Source organism: Melozone crissalis, unplaced genomic scaffold (assembly GCF_028551555.1).
Source record: "Melozone crissalis strain CALT ecotype California unplaced genomic scaffold, PUWL_Pcris_2 ptg000013l_1, whole genome shotgun sequence".
Lineage (NCBI taxonomy): Eukaryota > Metazoa > Chordata > Aves > Passeriformes > Passerellidae > Melozone > Melozone crissalis.
Window position 1 is genome coordinate 6,081,090 of NW_026535791.1, and position 22,016 is coordinate 6,103,105.

The 22,016-nt window shown below is 43.1% G+C and overlaps 2 protein-coding genes across 3 annotated transcripts in view; one reads left to right on the top strand and one right to left on the bottom strand.

Annotated features, from left to right (window-relative positions):
• MTIF3 (mitochondrial translational initiation factor 3) overlaps nt 1-22,016 on the bottom strand; it is a 132,232-nt gene that overhangs the window by 96,075 nt on the left and 14,141 nt on the right. The window lies entirely within an intron of this gene.
• On the top strand, nt 5,419-21,452 carry POLR1D (RNA polymerase I and III subunit D). 2 transcript variants are annotated; one of them, XM_054272128.1, is made up of 3 exons: nt 5,419-5,539; nt 12,111-12,185; nt 20,100-21,452. In XM_054272128.1, the coding sequence occupies exons 1-3, from the start codon at nt 5,514-5,516 to the stop codon at nt 20,383-20,385; spliced, it is 387 nt and encodes a 128-aa protein (XP_054128103.1). In that variant the 5' UTR covers nt 5,419-5,513; the 3' UTR covers nt 20,386-21,452. The 2 variants fall into 2 exon arrangements, with proteins under 2 accessions (XP_054128103.1, XP_054128104.1); XM_054272129.1 differs by having other exon boundaries at nt 5,516-5,539; nt 12,115-12,185.

Below are 22,016 nucleotides of genomic sequence, written 5' to 3' on the forward strand. Positions count from 1 at the left end.
CCAATCTGAAGAACAAAGAAGGCCACAGGAAGGTAAGAGCTTAAAATCCTCCATCACAGGTATTCTTTGGTCTTTTGAGGTCACAGTTTTTGACAATGATACTGCAGTAAGAGAGGGCTGTCTGTGGCAGAGAGCTCAGATTCAAGCAAAAATTGCATGTGAAGAATGTAACAAAAATCTACACAACGAGTACAACTGCAAGAGTCAATAAAAATGTCAGCATTCAAGAACACTGACTTGAACCCAATAATAAACTGTGCCTTCTCCCAATTGTCTTCTAAAGAGCCAGCCCCTGGGAACATACAACACAGGCAGGCTGACATGTTCCACTGGGCTTCTGCAACCTCTTTGGAGAAGGTCATGGGAACACGCAGCAGTAGTGTGATCTTGGGGGCTGGGGAACACAGCCTGTATTGCACTTCAAAATCACTCCCACTGCAAGGAATGTACAAAGCAGAAGCAGGAAGCATGTAGCTCATTTTTCCCCACTGTGCAGAATAATATCTGACAGCACTACACCACTCCAGGCAATACAACCCAAAGGTCCTGGTTTGCCTTTCTGCAACTACTGGGTGCCTCCCTTTGCCCAGACACTTATGGGTTCTCCTTTAACATGGACCACTTTCCATTGTGCTCTATTGCTAGAAAAAGGAAGAGTAGTCATAGTTCCTTCTGTTTCATTGTCTAGAACTACTTATTACTACCATTTACACCATTATACTACTTAAGTAAATTGCATTTTGTTCTACAAACAAGGGTTCTTCTGAAAAACTTTGTATAGTCCATGAAAAGTGGTTAAATATGTCAAATCTCTCCAATTAAATATGAAAACACTTCCTCTTCCAAATGACAGAAGAGCCAACAAGAAGAGGTGCCATGCTGAACCTTGTTCTCACCAACAAAGAGGGTCTGGTACAGAATGTGAAATTAGTGGGGAGCCTTGGCCGCAGTGACATTGGAATGGTGGCATTTGAGGACCTTAAGGCAGTGAGCACAGCAGGGTCAGCACTGTCCTCCTTCGGGCTCCAGAAAAGCAGACTGGCCTCTCCAGGGATCTGCTTGGTTGAGCATCATGGGATAATGTCCTCAAGGGAAGAGGAGCCCAGAAAAGCTGGTTAATAGTCAAAGATGACTTCCTTCAAAATGAGGCTTTGAGGAACCTGGTCTAGTGGCAGGCGTTCCTTCCTAGGGAGACTGAAACTACATGATCTGTGAGGTCCCTTTCTACTCAAACCATTCTGTGTTGACTCAATGATTCCTCTCTGTGGAACAAAAGAAAAAAACAGCCAGGCAAAATAGAACATCTATCGCTCCAGCCCAAAGTGAACCAACGCCTCCTGGGTAAAATTACCTTCCATATAACATTGATCTGACTAATTTATAATCTAATAATTACTTTCCTACCCTATTTAATCTGGTTTATTGTTATGACAGAAAGAAAATTCTAGACATTCTTAACAACATGCCACAACTCCAGAGCAATATCAACTTGCTTACTTGAAGCAAAAATGAGACTGCAAATATTGAGCTACGTTACCCCAAGTTTCCATGTCAAAAATAGTTCCCACTATTTGAATGGAAAAAATGCAAAACAATTTGAAATCTTGTCTGCTCACAAGTTATCTGACTTTATATCAAACAGCTGCACACTTTGGCTTTTGTGTTCACCACCTAACACAGAGCTCAGCAGGAGAGACTCTGCAAGAGATTCCACTCCTGTTCCAGCCCACAAATTACTTGCTAAACTGACATCAGCTGAAATAACTCCCTATGGGAACATAAAGGACTGACATCTCTGGTACCACCAAAGTGCTTCAGAAATAAAAGACACGTCTGTAGTGCTGCAGAGCACATTGCAAGGATGAAGCCAGCTCGGGTACAGCATGATACGCCCTGCAACACACCAGCAGGGCCGGGGGCATCTCCACACATGCCAAGGGGCAGCCCAGTCCCATCAGCCACCTACACTATCTCATGCACGATACAGAGCAGGCAGTGTGAAAACACACAACAGCTTCAGCCCATGAATTTTGCTAACATAAATCTCAACCTCAAAAACATTTACATGTAGGCTTATCATTAAGCCTAAGAACAGACCCTGTCATTCCAAAAGAAATACCTGGATGTTTAAAATTAAGCATATGCAAGCACAATTATCTACAGAACTACAACCAAAAAAAACCACTCCACAATATTATTAATTTTTATTGCTCCATAGAAACCTAGGCCTATCAATTATATAACTTAATACTAACATTTAAAAGCATTGTCATCTTCAAAAGGCACTACAATTTCTAAAGGACAAACTCCACTGACCTAATAAAGCAATTAAATAGCAAGCAGTTCAATGGTGTCACATTAAAAATGCTTTTGCCAATGAAATCAACAAAGAATTTTCAAATATCAGAGACAAGCCACTGGTATGTCAAATAGGCAACCAGCTTCCCCTGGTGCCTTTTACACCAGGGAGCATTTTAACACCAAATGAATGATGTTTTCTTATTAGTTACAGCTGTCCATGTCTAGTAGCTCTTTAAACAAGCAACATTTTGCTGATGCAAGGCAATAATTTATATTAATTATCCAGTACACATTACGTCTTTACACATTTCACTTTGATACTGTTGGTATAACTTCTTCCCAGTTGCTTTCAAATATGTTAACATTTTTTAGAAGTACAGAAAAAGGAGATGAAAGAAGAGGAGGATAATTTGGCATATTTGCAGATATACAGTTTTAACTAGTAGCTAACAAACTTCTGCTGTTTTTTAGTAATGCAGGCCCATAAATATATACCAAGATTGAGACCACTCAGTATGGGTAAAGGCTTACAAAAAAAGAAACTTTCACTAAGGTAATCAGTGCTTCCGTGGGAGTGCACAACAAACAAACGATGTGCCAAATGTTGCAATGTCAAAGCCACCGTTTATGGCAGGACAGGTTTTAGTAAGCTTATTTTTTAACCCGTCTCAAGAGAACAGTATCTTTCCACCCAATCACCGGCTTACATTCCTCTTGCAAAGTTTTGTCCCTAAAGCTTTGTCACATTTTTTGTTGTTTTGGTAACAGAAAATTCAGATGCAGTGTTAGGAAAAGATACTACCTTTGCAAATCTCAGACCCGAGTCCAAGGGCCTGGGCTCCCTCTTGCTGAAGTCACCCGGCAAAGTAAAGGGTGAGCACAGTCAGAAATTCAGCACTGAAAACTCATGGGAAAATTATGAGTTTTAATATCCATACATTTTAGAATTGCAACAGTACAAGCACTTTAAAACATAATATTACAACCTTTTATTTAAAATAATCTACTTGGGCACAATAGTGTTCTCTGCAGCCTGCTGACTCTGGAGTTAGTAATTTTATATTGTATTGTGTTCAGGGGAGAGGATTTCTTAGTGATGTGATAATTAGGAAAAAAAAAGTAATTATAAAGGACTCCTATTAAGTCTTATACTGTTCTAGCAAGTACACTGAAATAACTTGTTTCCATTTTGAGGAAATTTGTTTTAATAAAGTCGGGGCAGCATATGGTACTAGCATGGTTATTTTCCAAGTGGTAGGGACACTAACCAAAACCATCTGATGTTTCTTCCTAAGCCTCCTTGATCTGCTGCTGGATTGCAGCTTAGAATAAAGCATTACAAAGCCAGAAGAAGAGGGTAGAGGAATAAAAAAATAAAATCAGGAATTCAAAGCGTTTATTTAATGAGAGTGCAGCTCAGACCAGTTCCTATTTTGAACAGAAGTTCAAAAGTATTTATGATTGGAAATTTATTTCCAGAGACTATCAAATGTAGTCCAAAACTAATCCTTCACAGACATTTTTTACCCTGCACACAAACAAAACCCAAACCCCTAAATCATGTAATTAAAAGAGGAATTAAAGGAAGCTCAGAAGTACTCAATAGATTTCTAGAGAAGTAAGCAATCACCACTACGCATTACGAACACGGTAAGAAAAGTCACCAGAGACTACCAGATTGAGCCCTACCAGAGCTCCAGGAACGGCTTTCTCCGTTAGCTGACCAAGTACGATTCCGGAAAGTGCAATGATAATTCTAAAGTACGCCTTGTTAGGAGTATAAAAGGCTAAAAGTTTTCTAACCACATTTCAGTGCTAAGAGCTAACAATCGATGGGAGAAACCAGGGAGCGTGGCTCAGAGCTCCGAGGGCTAGACTGAACGCTTGGAAATAGCTGCGAACCGCACGGGCTCCAGCGGCATTTCGCAGGCAGCCCCGAGTTCCTCTGGCGCAGCTGTAAAACACACAACCTGAAACCCGCTCCTGCAGCAGGGGTTCGCTCGCAGCTGTTCCTCTGCCTCCCCCGCACGCAGTAACCTGACTCCTTGCCAGAAAAGAGCTTCTTTAATGAAGCCACACGAGAGCAGCATAGGTGCATCGGGGGACCCAGAACCAGGCGCTTTCCGAGTGGGTGTCCAGCAGCCGAGCCCACAGCTCGCCTCGCAGAGCCGCGCTGCAGGGGCAGGCGCCGCCGAGCTCAGCCCCGCCGCCGAGCCGGGGGCTCCAGGGCGGGGACGCTGCTCCCAGGCTCCCGCCCCAGCCCCGCACGGTGGCTCCGGGGCCCGGCCCCGCTCCCGTACTTGTTGCCCGCGCAGAGCGGCTCAGCCCGGCGCCGCCGCCCCCGCGGGGACCCCGCGCCGCTGCCACAGAAGGAAGCTGAGCGGGGCTGAGCCGCCCGCACCGCGCGGGGCAGGGAAGTTACTCACCGCGCCGGCTCCGCGCAGCGCTCTCCTCCTCAGACGCGCCGGCCGCACCCGCCCCGCCTTAAGGGAAGCAAACTCTGGGCAGCAGCACTTGGAGAACGTGTCTCGCCGGGCCGGGCCGGGCCGGTGCTCCCGCTCCCGCCTCCGCCCCCCGCCGCGGGCAGCGGCGCGGGCCCAAGTGACAGCAGCACTCCGCCACTCCGGCGGCGGCCCCGGGCGCGGGGCCGGGCGAACCGCAGCCTATGGCAGCGGGGCCGGGGCGGGACGCGGCGGAGCCCCGGGCCGGGGTGTCCCCGCCGCTCGCCTGATCGGCTGCGCGGAGCCCGGAGCGGTGGGGAGCGCGGGCGGGGCTGGCGCGGAGGAGGGGCCGGGTGGGGCGCTGCTCGCCCGGGACTGCCCGCGGACCTGTCCCCGCCTGCCCGAGCCCTGCGGCAGTGCCCGAGGAACAAACCCCGGGCGGCTCCGTGACTAGGAGCCCCAGCGGCGCTCCCGCCCTCCGGGCACTCAGTCACCGCCCCGCGCCTGCTTCCCCCGCCCTGTTTAGGTGCAAGGGGACCTGCCCGCTAGGGACCCCATCGCCCCCGTTTTCCTTGTGGCGGGGGCGCGACCACTGGTACCGCAGGTGCCCCGCGGGGTGTGGCGGGACCCGGCTCGCACCGCCCCGGCTCCTCCCGCCGGGGTCCTCGCCAGCCCCTACGCCCGCCCCGCTGCCCCGCCCCGCCCGGCCGACAGCGGATGATGGCGCCGGCCTGCCCCTGAGGAGCCGCAGCGGGGAACGGTGGGGCAGCCATGGAGGAGGACCCGGAGCTGGAGAGGTGAGGGACGAGCGACAGCGCGGGGAGCGGTCCCGAGAGCGAGCGGCCTCTGCGGGGCTGCTGCGCTCCTCAGGCCCGGCAGCGCCTCCCGCGCCGCGAGGCCCGGGCAGCGCCGGGCTGGGGCCGGGGGCGGCTCCTCCCGGCCCGACCGCGCCGCAAAGCGGGCCCGAGCTCCGCCGGGCTGTGCCCGCTGTCCCCAGCCAGCCCCTGCTGTGCGTGTGCGGTCACGGTGCGCGGCCTGGAGCTGCTTCGGCCGTGTCTTCCGCACACAACTTCGGCTGCGTGATGGTGTCGCTTAGAATCAAGATTGGAAGGTCTTGAGTGGTTCACTCCTTATTACAATTTGATCTTGTTTTGTACTTGGTAAAATAAATTATAAAAATCCCAGAACACCTTATGTTGTTAGGAATTTCATTTTTCAGCGCTGGATATGTGCCCGTTGACCAGTTGTTAGAATTGTATTTTTGTATCAAAAAAAATACAAAATGCTTGGCAGTTATTTTTTCAAAAAAATAAAATTCTTTTCTGCTTGGCATTTCGCTGGGATCAGTGAATTTGTCTTGCTGCATGTTTTGAGTTGCCGTGCTCCCAAGCAAACACTGAGGAATAAAACATTGATTTCTATATTTGGATACTCAAAGTAGGCCTCTCTTGCTTTTGTTTTAGGAATAGACTTTTGGTGTTTATGTCACAAATGTTTTACAGAATAGTCCTATTTGTGTGATGGGATCTTTTTTTTTTTTTTTTTTTTTTTGCAAGCTTATTTCTGGGTTGTTCACTTACCTTATGGCTGTTTAAAACAACTGTTACAGTGAAGTGATGACCAGAGGCTTACTGAACTGTTCTCCTCATGGTTCTCTCCTTTAACTTTAGGGAACCATATCTGGGAATGCTTACTGAAAATAACTTTTTTTCTCTTTAAATCTAGCAGGTAGTTGAAATGTGCCAAAAGCAATAGTACTGAGACAGTGGAAGGGCTAGAGAGCTTAATGCTTTCTAAGAGGCTTTTAATTCTTCCTGAGCTACTTCTGCTCTCAGATCATCAGTTTAATAATTAAAGCTTCTTTCTGTGTATGCATGAATGTTATTTGTACTGCTGCCATTCCAAACTTAAACCTTTTTCATTCATGGCGGGTTGAAACTATGCCGCTGTTCTTCCATGCTGACTTCTGGTTGCTGTTGCCATGCTGGGGACCTGGGGTTCTCTGGGTGTTCAGGGCATAGCTGACCTCCCCAGCTGTAGCTGACTCCTCCACAGTCACCTCCTGACTGATGCTCTTCTTCCCAGGAACTGCATTCAAAGCTTTACCCTTCCTCGAAGGCTCAGTCCAAGTTGGGATTTGCTACTCCTGTTCTTTGGCCCCGTGGTAGATAATAAGCTCAGTGTCACTTAACAAAGTGACACAGTAGGGTTTAGCTGTTTGGTGTCACCAGTCCGTGTCACTGTGCGCCTCAAAGGGTGTTTAGTCGGCCCCAAACACATTACAACTACAAAGCAGTGCACTTGACAATTAGCTCTTCCTGTCCTGCATCCACCTATCATTACTTTTTCACATCTTAAATTTTCATACCAACTCAGTTTGGTAGTAGCACCCTGAATTGAGCTTGTGCTCTGTGCATTTAGAGGGTGTGCTTTGGCATTACTCACCCCAATTAGTGCTTCCCTGTGCAGTCTTCAGTACAGAGCCCTTCCAGTCTAACACGGACCTATCTCTGTCCTTTGGGTTACAGACATTATGCCTTAGATTCATATTCAATAACTTACTGATCATATTCTCCTGTGAGTAGTATAGCAATGGTAGTTGAGGCTTATAAATTTTAAGGGTTTTATAATATGCGTTTATAATATGGGTTAACATACAAATAATAGCGTTTCTGTTCTGTAGCCACCGTGTTAACTACTTTAGGTGGATTTTTAGCATTTAAAAATGGGTTTATGTGGAATATTTTTAGTAGTCTGTCTCTGAACTCAGGCTTGTCTTGCAATGCACAGGTCTTAAATAAAAACTTAAGGTTTTTATACAGGTGGTTTTTATTTAATTTACCATGAGGGAAAAAGAAGTGTAGTATTTTTGTGCACTTTTCAGGTCAGAAATGAATTTTGTGTCCCAGTATTCCAAAAAGTGATCTGTTAAGTCAGTCGCCCTATATTTTTGTTACTATCTAGGGAGAAGTCTCTTCATCTAGCTTCTTTTCTTTTATCCTTACTGCCACATTGCCTGATAATATTTTTCAATTTTACTGTGTCTGACTCTCACTTGATCTTGCTTTTGATGTTTTCCTCACTTTAATATGAAGTGAGGTTTTCCTAGAAGCTGAATACTAACTTTTAAGTTCCCGTGTGACTGTTGCATTCTGTGGATTTTAAAACTCTAAAAGCTGTAAATACCACAGATGTGTAAAACAGTAATGTTTGCTACATTCTACTGTACTACTTCTTCTGCTCCATCTTACCCAATAACCTTTGATGGAAGTATGAACTGAGATTTTCCCCTGGGAACTTGCTGGTACATCAGTGAAGACCCTGAGCCTTAAGGTTCCATGTGATTCTTAAGAAAATTCTAAATTATGTTAACATATGATTAATGGTATTTAAAGTTATGAGCCAAGAAGGAGGTGGGAAAAGTTGTGGATTAGCTAATAGGAGCTGCTCAGTTTGTTTCCTCTGCAAGCACCTGTAAGTGACTTTCCTAGTATATTTCAACTAAATATACACTCAGATATTATGGAGGTCACCATTTTCATTCCTATCTAAAAAATGAAATATTTCTTCCCCCTCTGCTTCCTAAAGTATTGTCATCGTGGTTCTGTGTGTTTGAAGCACAGAAGATGCACCATTTCTCTTCAAGTACAGAGGAAGTGGCTTTGTTATACTGTGTGTCCACATCCTTCCATAATCCGTTCTGTCTCTCAATAGCTACAAATATTTCACAGCCTTGGATATCATACTTTATTAGAAGTACCTGCCAAGCTTATTTAGAGCATCATTTACTTGGGATTATTTCCTAAGGAGATGCTGCTCTGAATCACAAAGAAGGCTATAATTCTGTAACAAGAGGCCTGTAGTTGAGTTGAGAATCAATAATCTAACATTTTTGCTGCATGGGCAGCCCAGCCACACTTTTTAACAAGCAAGCTTTGTGCCTTGGAGAAAATTAATGGTTTTTACTATTGATTTTAACTATTAAAGTCAAGTGTCAGGATTCAGTATTCCTTACCCCTGGTGAAAAAAAAAAAAGAAAAAAGTGGTCTGCAAGCTAAGGTTGATGTTTGAAATGGAGTGCTACGTTCGCTACTCAGGCTGGTGAGAATATCAGCACAGAAATGTGCTGCAAATAGCACTCACAAGACTTGGCAAGTAGAATACTTAAATAGGTACAAAACCTGATCAGCAAAGGAGGAGAGCATTCACATCCCCAGTGTGGGATGTCTTTGAGCAAATGTCAGGAAGCTTGTGGCATATTGTACTTCTTTTCATTCTTCACCTTGTACTTGTGCCCTGGGTTTTATTCTTGACTTTCACTTTCATCAATTTTCTTAGTAAGGGTGAGCAGATAGCACCAGCTCATGAGATTTAATTTTAAATAACCCTGTCAGTGTCTTCAGTCACTGGTTTGTGATGTGGGATGTGTAGGGGAGAAACCAAAGACAGGGAAAGCAGGAAGTTCTAGTGATGTGGGGAGAAGTGAGAGTGGGAAAATAAAGGAACAAGGGAATAAAAAGTTCTGGTCATGTGTGTATAGGCTGCTGGTTGGTACTCTTGTCTGGCCATGCCCTGTGCCTAGTCATTGCAGTCTGTCCTGTCTTCCTGTTAAATTCCTTTCTAACTCTGTCTTGGGTGAAGGACTGTTTGAGGGGAGAGGGTGTACATCCTAGTGCTAGCAGCTACAGTCAGACTGTGGGTTGGAGGGACCATATGTCCATGCTGCCAGCTACTGGAACATGTGAAGGTTTGGATGCCAGCAGCTGGGCTTGGGCCTGGGCTGGAGGCCTGGGTGCTGGCAACTGGGGACATGTCACAGAGTGAGTAAACCAAATGTTAGCCCCTGAAATGGGATTGGGGACCATGTGTTTATCTGTGCTGTCTACTAGAGCAAGTATGGGTGTGTGAGGGACCGTGTGGCTGTTGGTGGAGATCAAGCTGGAATTGCCGGTAAGTGGGTGAGTAAGGAGAGCGCTGGAGCGTGAGCCTGTATGTCCAAGAGGCAGGAGGAGCTAGCTGTTGGGACACCAGGGAGTCCTGCCCAGCTGCTGTGGGGTTAGGGGTGAGACTGTGGGGTTAGGGGTGAGATGTGTGTGTGTGTTGGTGTGTCTCTACAGGCAGGACTGAAGTGGGGTTGGGTACTGGGGACCAGGGTGTCCCAGTCAGCCCTGTGTGATGGTCTGTATGGGCAGTGCAGTTGGGCTGAAGATTTGGGGCCTCCCACATCCAGCTGGAGAGAAGCAGGATGGAGCTGTGGGTCTGAGCAAACTGTGTGTCTGTCTGTGATGGATGTGGCCAGCAGTGTATGTGCCTGGTGTGTACATCTGCTCCTGGGAGCTGGTTTTCAGCCTTGCTACTGGTTGGACCTGCGCGTGGAGCTGTGGCTCTCTGGCCTCTCGGCTGTCAGATCCAGCATCATCTGTCTTCTCCTGACAGTTGTCTGTAATCACAAACCATGGGTGGTCTCTGTAATAACATGGTGTTTTCATTGCCTGTAACTGTCAGACATACCTCTTTATTCCCAATTATTCATTTTTTCAGTCTATCCATTTGACCTTTTGGAAAATAATTATGAAGCTCTTCCCCTGAATGAGGAATAGAAAATACTTTTCATTTTGCCTGACTAGGAATTATTCTGTTATTTGGACACATGCATTTACGATGCTGGTTATTAAGATATATGCAATGGGAGCTTTGCCTGTAACCTTGGAATACAGAGAGAGGAAAAGCTCTAATCCCTCAGAAATGTAAATAGGTCTTGTACCATGCTCTTGAAGATAAAAATATCACTGCTTGTACCTTCATGTTACTGCAATTCTGCAACTTGATTGCCCAAAAATAATTACCACAGCAAGTTTTAAGTGGTGCTTGCTATAAAACATGTCAGAATGATGACAGAGTTCTTTAAATGTGCCCCTGTCCCTAATTTTCTCTCCTATCAGTCTCCCAGTGTTTGGATGGTTCTCATGTGAAAGTTACATGCTGCATTCCCTTTGCTCATGCTGCTGCCTTTAGAATTGAAGCTGGCAGCCATGGAACTGTTTGTATTGTAACCAAGCTGTAAAAATGAAGAGACTGAGGAATGTGGAGTCCCACGAGGCCTATAAAAGCAAATTTTAAAAACTTGTTTGCGTAGCTTTTGGCTTGCTTGTGTAGAGGATATAAGTTCAGTGAGTGGAAACATTATTTCAGAGAGGACATGAGCATTGCATTTCATGTGTCTGTGCAAACTGAAAGGGCTTTGTAAAGCTGCAGTGAATAAGGGCAATGTTGAAAGAAGAGTATTAGGAAACAATGGTTGATAATGAAGGTGTGGAACTAGAAGGCTGCTAAGGTGGATGCCAAGTCAGTCTGAGCTTTGATAGAACAAAAAAAAGTCTCAAATACTTAAAGGCATGTAATTCCTGCCTAAGTTAATAGAATTGGTCTCACCATATTAATTTTTTATTATGTTTTCCCTAAAACTGAATCATAGCTGTTTAAAATACCTATGTGTGGGCTTTATTAGTGCTTTGTAGCTCAGATTATTTGGTTTCTTATTTCAATTAGAAATTGTTACAGATTTTGTAGTACAATAATAATGACAGGCTTTCAATCTTTCAGTCAGGTTTCTTGAAAAGAGAATCACCAAGTTTGGTAACTGGTAATTAAAAGTCAGACACTTTCTTCCCCTCCTTCCTCACCTTTGTCTGGCATTGCTGTTTGAAGGCTCAGGACAAGCTTCTGTAAAAGCCTTGTGTTCCTATGATCGCTGTGACCTAGCTCAGGATGCTCAGATAGCAAATTCTGAGGTCTGGAGAGAAAAAAAATTGCTGTAATTTCATGAAGACCTGTGTATGCAACATCTCTCATATTCCAGTGCTACAGCCTGTGTTTTGCACCCTTTTTTGGTGTTCTTGCAAGCAGCCATCCCACACCCGCTGCTTCTCTTACCTGGGAAGGCACCAGTAGCTGGTGAGGTTGCTGATGCTGAACTTGCCATTTTGGAGAAGGTACCTCCAACAGAATGGCTTACCTGGGAGATACTCCTTTTCCGTGAGTGCCTGTGGTATGGTAGGACCCAGCTTGTCCTCACAGGCAGAAGTATGCTTAAAAGGGATTTGAAGTGCCCCAAGCCCTGTTTTTCATTCAGTGTTACAGTTTTTGTATTTGCAACACCTTTAGTTGGTTTTAATATTTCAGAATGTTTCTTTTAATCTTGGTGCATAGGAATTTGAATTATCTTAAAAGTCAAGGTGATTTTGGTAGCTTCTTTATTGCTTAATTCACTACAGTGAATAAAGGTGTCTGTTTTATTTGCCTAAGTGTATAAAGTGGCAAGTTCTTGTGTTCCACAAGTGGTGACCTTTTCATTTTTCTCTTACTCAGGAAGGCTGTGGAAGAGTTACTTAAAGAGGCAAAACGTGGGAGAACCAGAGCTGAAACAATGGGAGCTATGGGTTGGTAAGTTGTGCCAGGAGGAGATTAATTCTGATGCCAAAATAAATCTTGTCTTTAATGTGTGACAGAAGTCTCTACCTTTTTATGTGTTTCATGTTTAAATAATTTGTCCTCACCTACATATTTGGGCAAAAATTCCAGTCTAAATAAGAAAGAAGTTCAGGTAAATTCTGTCTGCAGGAAATTGCTTGTCTGAATGTGTTGAAGACAAAGCAATTGGAAAATAGGGAATATGTTCTTATAATAGATGGAATTGCAAAGTTTGGGTTGGAATCTCATGAGTCTTTGTGCATGTACTTACATACCAGCCACATGTTACTGGGTTACTCTGTTTTAAGTGAAAAGAATTCATAACCTGACAAAGAAAACTAAAGCCTTATATTAATAAAACAACAAACTATCCTTTACTAGACAATTAATATGTAAATTGTAGACAAAAATGAACTCAAAAGTATAATCCAGTTTTGGAAGAGGGTTACTGTTTAATACTAAAATACCTAAAACCCAGGGGCTAATTTGTATAGTAACTGGGAAAAAAATCACAGTATTTAAATCTTAAATGAAATACAACATTAATTCTTCAATGTAGTGTTCCAGATTTTACAGCTAGATTGACACAGAATGTAATGCATGTAATTGCAGTTAGAGAAGTAATAACATGCTGAGGAGGGTCATTCATTATAAAATAATGTATATGACTTTAGTAAGCACCATTGGATCTAGGGACGTTCACACAAGTAGTGCACCAGTTGAGTGCACTAAATGCACTTGTAGATAAGGTTTGTGTTCCTCCATCAACAGTACAAAGAGATAAGCCTGCACTGTTCATTAAGGTCTCAGCTCAGTTGTCTGTTTGTTTTAATAGCTCTGAAGAGATTGATATAGTGTCTTGCTGAAAAAAGAATAGTTACTCCTTTATGTTTTCAAACAGGATTGGGATTTTCTGTATGTTTCCCTCAGTATTTCTTCTAGGGATGCACTTCATTCCCTTTCTGTTAAAATAGTTTAATTGGTTTAATCCCCCAGAGTGGCTGTAGCTGTACTGATCCACTGTGCTCTGACCCTGTCAGCCTAGCCAGGTAACCCAGTGCACACAGTTAGCACCATGAAGTGATGTCTGCATCCAGTTACTCTGAATTTGCAAGTTGATTCCAGATATGGAAACTAAAGATTTCAGCAGGGAGATACTCAGGCACCCCTGTACAATTTTGCTGCCACTTGTGCAGTCTGGAATACCTGCCAGGAGAGTGTATGGGCATCTGCTCCTGAATGTGGCTCCTTCTTATTCCTTGTTTGTAAGAGGATAGTGGTCCTGTTCAGCTGGCTGTGATGATCAGCTCAGAATGCAGTTTGCTAAAACCTGATGCCCAGGGCCTGCCAGGGAATGGGATAGGCAAGGGTGACCTGTTGTTCAGAGTGGGTTCAGATTAATGGTGTCTGGATAAGTCAGGGTTCTGCTAAAGTTGTAGGAGGAAAGGACTGTCAAGACAGAAGAAGACTCTTGACATAGGGCTTGGCATGGTGATACCCTGAACTGAGTCTGTTGAAGTACCTTCCACTGCAGAGGTACATGTGAGCAGCTGTACTGGATCAAACAAAGGATCCATCCCTGCAGTGCCCTGTGTCCCTCAGGGGCCCATACCCAGTGCCTAGGAAGTGATTTGCTGAATATCTTTGTTTCTGAATATGCTCAGTAGTACCTTCTTCAAGGTACTTTTTCTGCTTCTCAGGAGATCATATTACTAGAGATGATTTCTTTGTGTGTAATGCATCTTCAGGGATTTTTATCTCACTGAATCTATCCTTAGAGAGACTGATAGTAATCCCTTTTGTGACAAATCTACTGCTGTAGGGTTTGGCATAAGCTAGTGTGTGGCTGTAAGGAAAGTATAAAGCCCCCTAAAGGCAGTAAGTCTTTGCTGTCCAGTTCTGCCGGCAGACAGAACAGACAGAACAGAAGCTGCCACTGCTGTCACATCTTCACTATTTTTTATGCCCTGTTATGCAGTTCTGGTGCTTCTGAACTGGCCCAACAGCTAGGTATTGCATAAACATGTGGGAGATATAATGGGTAAGATATTTGGAAGAAAACTTAACTATGCTCAGTTGAATATCACACTCCAGCAAAATGCTGTCAAGTGTTACTGATCCTGAAGGGCTTCAGAAATTACACCCAGGACTGACATGTAACCTTGCAAGGTGTAAACTACTGAGAAGAAAGTAACTTCTGCTCAGAGCTCTGGGAATGAAATGAGCAAATGAAATGAGCAGAACAGTTAGTTCATGAAAATGTGTTACTAGTAGACCAGATTGAGGAAATCATAACTGATGGAAGTAAAGACAAGGTCAACACCAGCTTGTCTAAAAGCACAGTGCTAACAGGTGAAACACAAAACCTTCCTTCCTTGCCAAACTCAAAATGCTTACAGGTGTGTTTCATGAGGACTTCTGGGATTCCTCAGCCCTTTGTCAGAGGAGTCCTGGAGAAGAGATGCACACACCCTGGAGACATCTAGTGTAAGGCCATCAGTCCTGCATTGGCACGGGAAAGTTGAAGCAGCTCAACCTATGAAGAAAAGATTTGTTCTGCCATCTGTCTTTGGGTAAGGAGAAGCAGAGGCTACTACTGCTCATACTTCACTGATTCCAGTTTATGTTGCTCTCCAGCAGCTGTTGAATACTGGGAAATACATTTCTGGAGTCAGTGGCATTTACAGAAGTTGGTCAAAGGGAGGTATGTGGAGAAGTGGCATTTCTGGGTGGGGTGACTATATTGTGCATACCATTACAAAGGAGTAATGTCTCCTGGTGAATATTGATGGCAGCAAAACCTTCAGCAAGCCAGCAAGCCTCTCAGCACTGTTTTGGGACTGCTCTCAGGTTCAAGCCATTGCTCTGTTACTGTCCAGAGTGATTAGTTCTCCATAGCTCAGGTACACTGTTTGAAAAGGTCTCCAAGAACCCCTGCCTAACCTTTTGCTGTCTCATAATTTGAGATAGATGATGATTGCTGGAGCCTAAAATACAAGTATCCAAACCAGCTTACCTGACAGGTACAAAAAAAATGCACAAAGCCATCAACCTGCAGCCCAGTCTTATACAAAGACTAAGCCTTGAAATACAGGGCAGTATTGTTAGTTTTTCTTCTAGTTTGGAAATGTGTTGCTGGTTTCACATTGTCTTACAAGTTTAATGTGGATGACATGGGCAGGTGCTGCACCCTTAGAGGCTCATGGAAGAAAGGCTTGTCCCAGTTTGGCACAAGTAACCGGCAGGGAGGTTGGCAGTGGTATTGGCCAAGACTTTGTTCGGGAAGGGAAATTATTTGAGGCTCTCTGGACATGGAGCAACTGTCAGTACTGCTGGAGGGCTGCATGATCTCTTAGTTGGTTAAGAATCTCAGCTCACTGGCCTCCATACTCTCAGGACTGCTCAGATAGGCAGGATGTAGGTCCATGGTGAATGAATGCAAGAAATGCCGGATATTCTTATTTGTAGATTTCATTCAGCAGTGCAGTATTTCTAGTTCCTGCAGTGTTCCTTTTGTACGTACTCTGTGGCTGGGGTGATTCTTGTTGGGGGATGGGGTGGTCTCCTGAATCCTTATGATAACACGTGACGTAGATCCTGCTGCTACTGTGTGTGGCTCAAGCATTAGTACAGCTAATCACAAATAAGGAAATGTGTGAGAGAAGGGTAAGGAAGAACCCTCTTCTGAAGGTGTCTTAATCCTGGAAATTTTAATCAGAACAGAGCAGAATCTGTGGTTGAATCCTAGTGATGATGCTGTGATGCTGGAACTTCTGAGATGAGAAAAGACAGCAGAGCAGTTGTCTGGAAGCTAACACTTGAAGGATCAGTCGGATCCAGGGTGAGGAGTTTTGGACAAATAGTCTAAGAACATTTGAAATGCTTAGATAAATTTGTTTCATCAGAGGCTATTGGACATAGATGAAATAGGGTATTTGGGAGTTTCCATTGTTTCTAGTTAAAATAAAGCCAAACATTCAGCTTCTTTGAAGTGTTTCTCTTGGTTCTATGTACATAATTCATGACTTTCTTTATAGCAGTGAAGTTAGGTCCCATTTTAAGCAGTTGTTCTGCTTTAACTAAGAAAGGCAGTTAAAATGCCACAAAAGTGACTGTGTGAAAAAAGTTCTAGATGCCTTTTTTTCCAATGTATAGGTCTGATCTTCGAAGTTGCTGATAACATGAGCCAAAGCTAAATTGAATGTAGCTTCTCATCTTATTTGAAAAGCTTATGTAAAGTAAGAACTGGAAAACATGATATTTTTGGATGGTTTGTTCAGCTCTGCATTGTAAGAGGAGATGAAATTACAATTTAAAAAAATTGGAAGCATTACATTATTTTAAAGTCTATTTTTTTGTAAAGCAGTCCTGAAATTGCTTTCATTCCTGTAGATAGCTTTCTGTTCAATACCAAATCTGTTAGAAGTACAGCAGAATACAAAATGATGATGCTACTGAAATTGTGAAGTGCTGTGTTGCATCTTGTCTTTGAATGGGTGTTGTGTGCAGGAACACTGCAATAGATTCCCCTCAGCTTTCATTTGAATATGAGGAGGAGGAAGAGAAACAGGGTACAGATAGAGATTGAAAAAAATATGTTTAAATCTTGTTATCAGGGCACATCCTAACTCAAACTGTCACTGGAACACATTGCCCAGAGAAGCTCTGGATGCCTCATCTCTGGAAGTGTTTAAGACCAGGTTGATGGAGCTCTGAGCAACCTGGTCTAGTGAAAGGTGTTGGAATTTGATAATCTTTAAGGTCCCTTCCAAACTAGATTCTGTGATCCTACAAAGTCCTGCCAGCTGCACCTGGCTGCCAAGACCATATTTCAAAACTTTCAGTGTCCTCTGAGGCATCCTCTTTTGTAAGGTCCCCCGTAACAGGGTAACAACATAGATTACTTGGTTTGGCAAAACAACCTCTAGCTGTTTCCCCTCCCCCTTCAGTCACTCTTCTATTGAAATATTATATTTTCCATGGCAGTTTGGAAATGGTAGAAATGTACTTGTCAGTTCATCCATAGTGAACTTTTTTTCTTAGAAAGATGGGGTTTAATCAGTATAATAAGGCTGACTGTGCCAATCCTGTTTGGCATGTCCGGTTACTCAGCAGAGACAAGACTGGCACATGGCATTGTGCTCTTGTGTCTTAAAGGGTGTCAGCATGTTTTTACTGTTAGGAACTTGTATAGTACATTTCTGTGCTGAACTGCACTGCTGCATGGGATGGCAGGCACTGGTTGGAAATTCTGTGTTACTGCACAGAAGTTGACTTAAAGGGTCAAAAATAGGGTTAATATTTGACCTACATTAACAATGAGATATTTAATTTTTTTCTCAAAGGGCAATATCACTGTGTTGCATTGTCTTGGTTATTACATAGTGGAGAGATTTTGAGTGGTGTGAGATTTTGTGGAGGGAGGCAAGATTCTGTCTGAGAGAATAGCTTGCTCTAGCTTTTGGAGCATGTGGAGCACAAAGTGAACCTTACAATGGGTGAAGACTGCTGCAGAACTGGAGTGTGATAGACAGGAAGGCTCTAGCACTGCAGTTTGTGTCCTTGCCTCACACATGCCTGCAGCCCTGCTTGGGGCATATTTCACTTCAGAACTTTAATGTTCTTTTAACTTGTTTGGTTTTTGCTGGTTGGTTGGTTTGTTTGTTTAAAAGCAAAGCTTCTCAAATCAGTTCTGTGGCGCTGTTTGCTGGTCACAGCAGCATTGTGTTCCACCATGGCCAGGCTGAGATTGCCTCCCAGCCCTCCAGAACTCACCTGAGGGCAAACCTGTTTGTGAATTGAGCACTGCAGGGTCAGGCCCTACAGCAAACCCAAGCCTGCTCTTTGGGGATGGCAATGTCCTCACCATTAAAGATGATGACTCAAAGATATCAAAGTTCACTTTGAGTCTTCACAGTTCCACATATACCATGGCTATTTGTGAACTTGTGCTCTGTGTATGTAATATAGCACACACCATACATCTTGCTTGCTTGAAGATTTAAAGGCAGCATGTGCTTTGTTGAAGTCTGAAGTCAATAAAACTGAGAACTAATGCTTTTTTTCAGTGCCATGACTTAGTGCTGCTCCATGAAAGCCTGGTGGCTCACTTTAATCACAGTATGATGGTAAACTAATGGCATCTCTTAGCTGACTCTCAAGTCCAGCATTTCTCATCAATTTTCATTCTTAGTATAGCTCAGGCAGCACTCCTAGTGTCAAAAAGAAATAAATGCTTCAGCCAGATGGATTTATTTAGGGCAAATTGATTGTCTCATTCTAGCACTATATATTAGTGCTTAAATCAGTGCATTTCTTAAGAAAAAGCAAGAGGAAGAACAAATGTGAAATAGATTCTGCCTGGATGCAGCCTAGAGAAGGCTGCCCTCCTTGGTGGAAAATGCTGAGGTACAATAGTTTAATGCAGTCATAAGACATACAAAGGACTTTAATTTTGGCTGGTTTCTGTTATGTCTTGAGTGTAACCTGTGCCATGACTTGTTCAGCACCATGTTCATAATTTGTGTAGCTCCAAACAGAAACCCTGTTCTACTGACATTTATTTATCTAATTTACAAAAGAGATATACTAGATTAAACATCTTATTTATTTAAAACCAGGATTTGAGAAAAATAGTGTCGATTTATTTGAAGAAAGTTTAGAAAATTTTAAAATTCTATGCAGTAAAGTGTATCAGAAAATACCTAGTGGAATTAAAACAGCATGACTGTATACTTCTAAAATTGCTCTCCTAAGCTCTTGAAGGATTTAGCACAAGAACAATTATCAGGAATGCTTAGTAGGTAGACCTGAAGCAAACCACATGGTAAATTGCATGTCCAGTTGAGTCATGAAGTGTGCTAAATGATCATACGTGATCTTTGTTGTGGTTTGCTTGTTGTTCTGATAGTTCTGACGGTTTAGAGGTGTCAAAGGTTTTTGAGTAGTTAGGGTATCATTCCTACACTTACACAAAGTATTCAAGTAGATGATCTTAACTTTGTGGTGTTAGGATTCCATGACTGATTGATTCAGTAAGTTGCTATGATCTCTAACAGCTCTGAATTTTTAAAAGGAATCCTGTAACTTGGCTCAAAACTGTGAAGACAAACACCACAGTGAGTCCAACTATAAGCAAAGTCTTCAGAGTGATTTCTGCTTTCTATAGGAACATATTAAAGCTTGTTTTTTCTTGTTCCATTATTTAAGAGATGATAAATTGGGAATAAGTAGAGTACAGCTGATACCAACAAAATAAATGAAATTTACAATACTTGTTTCCTAAAACTAGCTGATGAATTATGTGCAAAAGTGTTAAGATGCAAGAGGAGAAAGTAAAAACAAAGCAGAAAGTAGTTGGATAAGTATCTTTATTATTTAAGAAAAAGAAATAAAACACTGGTGGTTGCAAAGTATAAGTTTAAATTGGTATGTCTCATGTATATGTTTTGGCTACAGCTATTTGGGTTCTTCATGCATGTGTATCTTACTTTCTGAATATTGCAGTTCACTAGATAATGCTGACTTTAAAAGATCATGATCTCTGTAAGGCGTTCTGATTTGACTTAGGGTATGTTACTAAATGTTTGATTTCTGAATACCTAAGTTAGGCACCATCAACTTTAAAATATATTGGTATCCTTTGCTTCCCCCTACACACGCTACCTTGAGAAAATCATGTGGATTTTGAAGTAAAATAATTTTCTTCCCATAAAGAGTAAGACAAAAGAATGGTGATGATTTGGAACTTATTTTTCTGTACTGAGAGTTTACACTAGGTGGCATGCAAGGAAAGCCAAAATCACAAACCTGTCTTAAAATCACTGAAGTTAAAATCTCAGACTTGTCTTGGGATGTTTTTACCTTGTCTTTTGCATGTCTTTACAGGTTGAAATGTCCTCTTGCTGGTACAAATAAAAGATTTCTTATTAATACCATCAAAAACACGTTGCCATCTCAAAAAGAACAAGACCAAGAGCGTGAGCAAAAGGAAGATGATAAGGAGTCTCAGCCAAACAAAAGCAGGAAAGAAGAAAAACCAAAGAAACGCAGAATTCACCCGTACACACCCAGCTTTCAATCCAGAAGGAGGATCAGCTACTCTCCTCCAAGGCACCAAAGCAGGAACCAGCACACCAAGGATAAACATGAAAAGCGATCAAGCAAGCGATGAGGAGAGGAGAGGAGAGAGACAAGTATGTGTTGTTACGAGTCAGGAATGTCATTGAGTATAGGAAAGCAGAGGTGTCTCAGTTTTTCAAGAAGAGTTGATGTTCAAACTTGAGTTTTCAACCAAGTTGCCTGTGTGAGAAGTAACCTTGAGGTAGCTTTAGAAACTTTTCTTTCGACCTTTAAGAGAAAAACAAAGTACAGCATAAAACATTCAGTTGTTTTAGAACAGACATTCCCTTTACTCTGTTTCTCTCTCCCCTTCTGACTAAGCCTAGGGTCTTGGTGATGGAGTGTGATACATGTGTCACTGTCTAATACAAATCATTTAGTCATGTCACTCTTTTGGAAATAAATTTAAATCAAGGAGAATTCTATTTATTGTGTGAAGTTTGCAGAACTTCTTTGCTGCTAACCAATAAAGAAGTTTTGCTTATTTGGATAAGAATCTAGAAAAAGAGAAAGCTGGTCAGTGCCTGGCCAAGCATATGCATTTTGTATAGAATATAAGAGATTGCTGTCTTTAATATAAAAAGAACAAATTAAAATTGGGTGATGCTGGTTTTGCTTTCCAAGAGGGACTGCTGGGAAATACTGATTTTGCTTGTTAATGTATTCACAAACCTATCATAGATAACAATAAACATTACCCCTAAAAAGCTACAACTGCAATAATTGTCTCTGTTTAGACTTCCCTCTGTAAGGAAGTAGTTGGAACAGTCTGTTGTCATGGTGCTTTCAAAACAAACCCTGAAGACAAAATTTTCATCTTTCCTGTCTACTGCTAGAAAGTTTCCAAGTAAACATGTGATTCTAGAAATACAGAGGTGATGCTTAAACTGTCAAATGCTCACTTTCCAAGCCTGTGTGACAATTCTGTAGCGGTACAGTTCTTAAACTTGTGACCACGAGCACAAATGATACCCATCGGCATCTTCTATGTCTCACTTCTGTTTGTGTTACATTAACAAACCTCTACGTGAAATATTTTGTATTTTACTGTTCTCAGAAATAATTGTTTTCAGCATAGGTTTGTTTTTGAGTGTGTTGACAATAAAATCGGAAACGTTCCTTGAGAGTGCCCTGCGGAATGAATGCAATTAATGGTTTCTTACCCGGGACGCGCCTCTGTGCGGGACGGGGGCTCCGGGGCCCGTCCGCGGTGAGCCGGGGCAACAGCGCCACCTATAGGCGAGTGCGCGCCTCGCCGCGGCACCCACGGGCCCCCAGAGCTCCTGAGGGACAAAGCGGGGCTGCTCCGCTGGATTCTGCTGCGGGAGCTGGGAATTGCTCTTCTGAGTAGCGGGAAGGTGGAAATGCTGGCGCTGAGCCCGCTGGACACTGGCAGGCTCAGCATATCCAATGAAGTGGGATACTTGGACATTTCCCCAGAGGAGTTATGCACAGATCCTCTATTTCCCTGCAAGACCCACAGTGCTAAAATAGACCTCTTAGCCTTTCAGAAAATTTACAGTTATTTAAGTGGGATCAATGAAAAGGTAGTATCTTTGGAGAATACAAGGAGTGTCTTCAGTGTAAATAAACAGATGGTGTTTGCACTTCTTATTCTGCTGAGTACAATCACTCTTGTGCACTCCTTAATAATCCATTTTGGAAGGACAGCAGCTATAACGC